Below are 6,040 nucleotides of genomic sequence, written 5' to 3'. Positions count from 1 at the left end.
GCTGAGGGATGGTGAACGAGGAGGGAGCGCTGTGCTGAGGGATGGTGAACGAGGAGGGAGCGCCGCGCTGCGGGATGGTGAACGAGGAGAGAGCGCCGCGCTGCGGGATGGTGAACGAGGAGGGAGCGCCGCGCTGCTGGATAGTGAACGAGGAGGCGGCGCCGAGCTGCGGGATGGTGGATGAGGAGGGAGCGCTATGCTGAGGGATGGTGAACGAGGAGGGAGCCCTGTGCTGAGGGATGGTGAACGAGGAGGGAGCGCCGCGCTGCGGGATGGTGGATGAGGAGGGAGCGCCGCGCTGCGGGATGGTGGACGAGGAGGGAGCGCCGCGCTGCGGGATGGTGGATGAGGAGGGAGCGCCGCGCTGCGGGATGGTGAACGAGGAGGGAGCGCTGTGCTGTGGGAGGAGCGGTGAGAGAGCACAGAGTCCAGTCACTGCAATGAGGGAATCTAATTGGTCAGAATGGTCGGTGATATCAAGTATGACGTCAGCAAGGGGGCGAATTGTCACCGGCTCCCACTGCCACCCAACAACAGTTGTCCCGGCGACAGTTACTGCCCAGGGAGGTGGACAGTGGCCGGAGATTGGTGGTCAGTGTGTATAGGCAGGCTTGCAGCCCGTCAGAAGGCGCTGGCCGTCGGCATAAGCACCATGAGACGGACCCTAGTGATCAGGCCCGGCGAGGCAGCTGCCATCACAGCCAGTGTCTCCTACCGCTACGTCAAGTGTGCCCTCCGACTCATGTCCCAGCACGCCTACTTCATCACCGGAGTGGCCATCGCAGGTGAGGGCTGCGCGGTCCTCCGCCCGGACACGCGCACAGCAACAGCAACAGCACTGGCCGTCCCGCCACCCCCCATGAAGAAAATAATGGACCACAGATTCTTCGGACCCGGTCACTCCCAACACCCTCTCTCCCTCCCCCCCACCCCCCAGTGTCACCCAAGGTCTTTAGCCAATAGAATCCATGAGCCCTTGAATTACCCCCCTCCCGCGGCGCCTCCTCCCCAACTCCCCTCCCGCAACGCGGCGGCGCCCCCTCTAGTGTGTGGAATTGGTACAAGATTGTATGGTCCCCCACCTAGGGCTTCATGTGACGGAGGCCTCTGAGATGACTGTGTGGCCGACGCTGACAGCAGGGTTACCTGCGGGAAGGCCGGGGTGAGGCATCTATCCGTGTCTCTGGTTAACGGGAACCACCGTTCATGGGGACTCGGGAGCGGGCGGTCAGACCTTCTCTTACTGGAGCCGGTCATTGCCAATTCCTTTGATGCGTAATGGTCGAGTAACCTCTCTAGCGGAGACCCGGGCTTACAACAGCCCCCAAAAGGCGGTGTCACTCAGCACCGGCCTGGCAGGAATCGATGGGGAGGGGAGAGGCGGAAGAGGTCTGGAACAGGCAGAGATTCGGGGAGACTGTATACACTGCGTTATTCCCAAGGAACAGGCTTCGTGATCTTACGTTACTGGATCGCGGGAGGCGTCTGCCGATGCACCAGGCGGATGGAGGGGAAAACCGTGATCATCACCGGTGCCAACAGCGGCATTGGAAAGGAGACGGCCAGAGAACTAGCGAGGAGAGGTAGGTACTGTATACGCGGAGCCTCCTCCACACTTGCTCCCGGACGTGGAAATGAACTGGAGATAGGCATGGGTTCCAAAGACACAGACACCTTCCTTCATCTCCACCACCCCCCGACAACCGGGCACCAACTCAATCCTGACCTCAAACCCCCCTACCCACGCAGATCTGTTCCCTACATGCCCCCCTTCCCCTCCTCGAACCTTCAGTCATACAGCGCCAATCCCCCATAGCCCGACTCTCTCCCTCTCTCTTCTCTGCTCATCTCGCTGGTCTTCCCTCCTGCCTCCCTGCTCACTCCCTCCCCCTTTCTTTTCCCACTGTTCCCCCTCTCTGTTTCCTTCCCCTCCTTCTATAACCCTACCCCTCTTCCACCTTCCTCTGGCCCCTCACATTTCTCCCCTCCCCCAATCACCTCCCTTCCCTCTCCCCCCCCCCCCCCACCCCTCATCCCTGCGGACCTGCTGCCCTGCCACAGGAGCACGTGTAATCATGGCCTGCCGGGACACGCAGCGCAGCGAGGAGGTCGCGAAGGAGCTGCGGGCCAGCACGGGGAACGAGCAGGTCCTGGTGTCCCGGCTGGACCTGGCCTCCATCCAGTCCGTGCACAGCTTCGCCCGGGAGATAGCCGAGACCGAGAGCAAGATCGACGTGCTCATCAACAACGCAGGTCGGTGCCGCGGCAGAAGGGGAGAGGCGGAGAGGGATGGGGTTGGGAGTGGGAAGGGAGAAGGGGGTGGGGAGAGAAAGGGTAGAGAGGCAGAGGGAGGAAGGGGAATTGGGAGCAGGGAGTGGAGAGGAGAAAAGGGGAAGGGGAGGGGAAGCAGAGGAGGATAGGGAAAGGGGAGAGCGAGACGACGGAAGGGTGGTGGGGAGGGGAGAGGGAGGGTACTAAATAGGTGAAAAGGGCACCTTGGGGTAAAGCCACGACAGTTTCTCCTCCAAACAAGTCTGGGGAATCTCTTCTATACTTTCTCCAGCACAACTTCACCAACACTGGCCAGACTCTACAGCGGTTATAGTGTCGCGCCTCGGTAGTCCAGCCCTCACCGGCCAGACCTGTCAACCTGTCAACTCGGGGTCCTCCGCAGTCCTCCCATCCCGCGAGTACACTCTTCACGGCTCGACCACCCCCCGTCTGCATGCTCCACAGTACTCTCTGCGCTTCCACCCTGCATCCACCTCTCTTCCGCTGCAGCCTCGACCTTCCTCAATGTCCACAGCACAGCCGGCATCCGCGTCACGCACGAAGTCCGCGTCGCACCTCCCGTGTCCAGCTCATTCACACGTCTCGACGCAGCGGGTGTTTCCGCACCGATCCCAGGCTGGGGACACCAGTCAGTACAGCGACTTGAACGGTGTACTAACCCCGATCACTCGCTCAGTATGAACGGCAGTTCAGCTGAAAGCTCGGCAGTTGAGAGGAATGGGTCGGTATTGAGTGTGGGATCAGGTCATGGTGAGTAATTCAGTATCGAACTGAAGAGCCAACATTAATGCTTTGAACACCACCTCTCTCTCTCTCGTCATCCCCACTCCTCTCTTCCACTTCCCTATCTCCGTCTCCATCTTTTCTTTCACTCCCGCCTGCTCACCTCTTGTCACCCCCTCCCCTCACCATTTCACCGTCCACCCACTCTCTCACCTCCCCAACACTCCTCCCGTCACACACCTAACCATCACCTCTTTCTCTCACTCCCCTCAACACTCCCTCTCTCTCTCTCTTTCCTCCCTTCAACACTCCCTCGGTCTTTCACACTGCTGTCCACTCCCTTTCTCACTCCGCCCCTCGCCACCCCCCTCTTTCACCCCCCCTTTCTCACTCCGCCCCTCGCCACCCCCCTCTTTCACACTTGCCCCTCTCTCGCCACATTGCACCCAACCCCTCTCTATCTGCACCCCCTCCATCTCCTTTCCCCCTGCCCAGGGGCTCCCATTGGTCCGAGACAGGTGACAAAGGATGGCTTTGAACTGCAGATCGGTGTCAACCATCTCGGCCACTTCCTGCTGACCATCCTGCTTTTAGAACAGCTGAAACGCGGCGCGCCAAGCCGCATCATCAACGTGGCCAGCCGGGCACACTACCTCGGTGAGAGGCTGGGGTAAGGTGGCAGGTGGAAAGGTGATTGGGGGGGGGGGGGTAAGACAACGGGGAGCTAGTGCCGTGCTGTGGGTGGGGCGGTGAGGAGGGAGGTGGGAGAGCAGCTCCGTGGGTGGGGCAGTATTAGGAGCGCCGCAGCCCTTCCCTCTGTCCCTCCATTCCTGTCACACCCCCTCATCTCCCCTCTCTCCTCCATTCCTCTCGCAGGCAAGATTCGCTTCAACGACATCAACATGAATGAGCATTATGATTCCCTGCTGTCGCACTGCCAGAGCAAGTTGGCGAACATCCTCTTCACCCGTGAACTCGCTCGGCACCTGCAAGGTTAACCTGGGGGAGGGGGCAGGTACAGGGGAACGGGGCCAGAGCAGATAGCGGGGAAAGATGCTGTTAAACCTACACACGAACGGTTGAGCGCATAGTGGGTGCAGCGTTCCGAGCTGCGTATATTCCGACAATACAAGAGTATTGAATTGGAATCTCACGTGGATAGGGTGGTGAAGAAAGCTTTTGGTATGTTGGCCTTAATAAATCAGAGCATTGAACATTGCGTATAGGAGTTGGGATGTAATGTTAAAATTATACAAGGCATTGGTAAGGCTGAATTTGGAGTATCGTGTACAGTTCTGGTCACCGAATCATAGGAAAGATGTCAACAAAATAGAGAGAATACAGAGAAGATTTACTAGAATATAACCTGGGTTTCAGCACCTAAGGTTGAACAAGTTAGGTCTTTATTCTTTGGAGCGTAGAAGGTTGAGGGGTACTTGATAGAGGTATTTAAAATTATGAGGGGGATAGATAGAGTTGACGTGGATTGGCAGTTCCATTGAGAGTATGGGAGATTCAAACAAGAGGACATGAATTGAGAGCTGGGGACAAAAGTTTAAGGGTAACAGGAGGGGGAATTTCTTTACTCAGAGAGTGGTGGCTGTGTGGAACGAGCTTCCAGTAGAAGTGGTAGAGGCAGGTTCGGTATTGTCATTTAAAGCAAAATTGGATAGGTATATGGACAGGAAAGGAATGGAGGGTTATGGGTTGAGTGCGGGTCGGTGGGACTAGGTGAGAGTGAGCGTTCAGCACGGACTAGAAGGGCCGAGATGGCCTGTTTCCGTGCTGTAATTGTTATATAGTATTGGAGGAAAGGTGGATGAGCTCAGAGAATGGGACATTGTAGCCCTCAGTGAGATTCGGTGGCAGGAGGGCAGGACTGGCAGCCCAGTATTCCCAGCTTCCGTTGTGTTCGTTGTGATAGAGGGGTGGCAATACTAGACAGGGAAGATGTCACAGCCTCGCCCCATCAGGACAGACAGGAGAACTCGTCTCGTGAGGCTTTATGGGTGGAGCTGAGTAATTAGAACGTTGTAGCCACGTTAATGGGATTATCCTACAGAATCAGGTTTATTATCACGGGCATGTGTCATGAAATTTGTTAACTTACCCAGCCAACCTACTACCCAACATTCTGCCAGATTTAGAGGAACAACATTGTGGAAAGAATGCACAAAACATAAGGTGATTTAACTTTCCTCATATCGACTGGGGCTGGAGTTTGTCAAAAGTGTTCAAGTTTTCTTAATCGGTACACTGAAGTCGCAACTAGAGAGAGTGTGATACAAGATGTCCGACTAGGGAATGAGGCAGGTGAAAACACAAAACTGTGTTGGGGAACACTCTGTATCCCATGATCGTCATGCCATTGGTTGCAAGGTGATTACGGAGAAGGATAGGGATAGGTCTGGTCATCGGGTTGAGATTCTAAATTGGAGAGAGGCTAATTTCGATGGTATCAGAAAGGATCTGGCAAGTGTGGACTGGTGCAGGGCGTTTTCTGGCAAAGGTCTACTCTTTAAACAGGAGGCCTTCACAAGTGAAATTTTGAGAGCACAGCTTGCATGTCCCTGTCAGAATAAAAGGCAAGGACGGCAGGTTTAGGAAACACAGAGAAAAAGTGCTGGAGGAACTCAGCAAGCCAGGCAGAATCTATGGAAAAGGGAGCCTTGGTTTGAGAGATGATGAGGCCCTGGTTACTGAAAAGGAGGTGCAGGGCAACTATAGGCAGGGCAGGAACGAATAAGGTAGTTGAGGAATATAAGAAATGCAAGAGGACATAATGAAGGAACAAGTTTGCTTTAGCGGTCAAGGTGAAGGAGATTCCCAAGGGCTCCTACAGATATATAAAGAGCAAAAGGATTGCAAGGGGTAAAATTGGCCCTCTGGAAGATCAGCTGTACTCCATACTTGGGGCTGAAAGAGATGGTTGAGCATCTGTGTTTATGCAGGAGTCTACAGAAGTGAGGTAAAGCAGCAGCAAGATCATGGACCCTACACGGATTAGAGGAGGAGGTCTTTTCTG

At 55.7% G+C, this 6,040-nt stretch overlaps 1 protein-coding gene across 1 annotated transcript in view; it reads left to right on the top strand.

The window, feature by feature from the left end:
* The first annotated feature begins 1,504 nt into the window (after window positions 1–1,504).
* Window positions 1,505–6,040, top strand: part of LOC140715999 (retinol dehydrogenase 11-like) — a 51,557-nt gene continuing 47,021 nt past the window's right edge. The window contains exons 1-4 of the mRNA XM_073028631.1: window positions 1,505–1,583; window positions 2,062–2,253; window positions 3,511–3,672; window positions 3,892–4,008. Of these exons, the coding sequence (XP_072884732.1) occupies window positions 1,505–1,583; window positions 2,062–2,253; window positions 3,511–3,672; window positions 3,892–4,008 (550 nt within the window). The remainder of the gene's footprint in view (window positions 1,584–2,061; window positions 2,254–3,510; window positions 3,673–3,891; window positions 4,009–6,040) is intronic.

Source organism: Hemitrygon akajei, chromosome 24 (assembly GCF_048418815.1).
Source record: "Hemitrygon akajei chromosome 24, sHemAka1.3, whole genome shotgun sequence".
Classification (NCBI taxonomy): Eukaryota; Metazoa; Chordata; class Chondrichthyes; order Myliobatiformes; family Dasyatidae; genus Hemitrygon; species Hemitrygon akajei.
The sequence above is the reverse complement of the archived record's forward strand: the minus strand, read 5'-3'. Positions and strand labels throughout refer to the sequence as shown.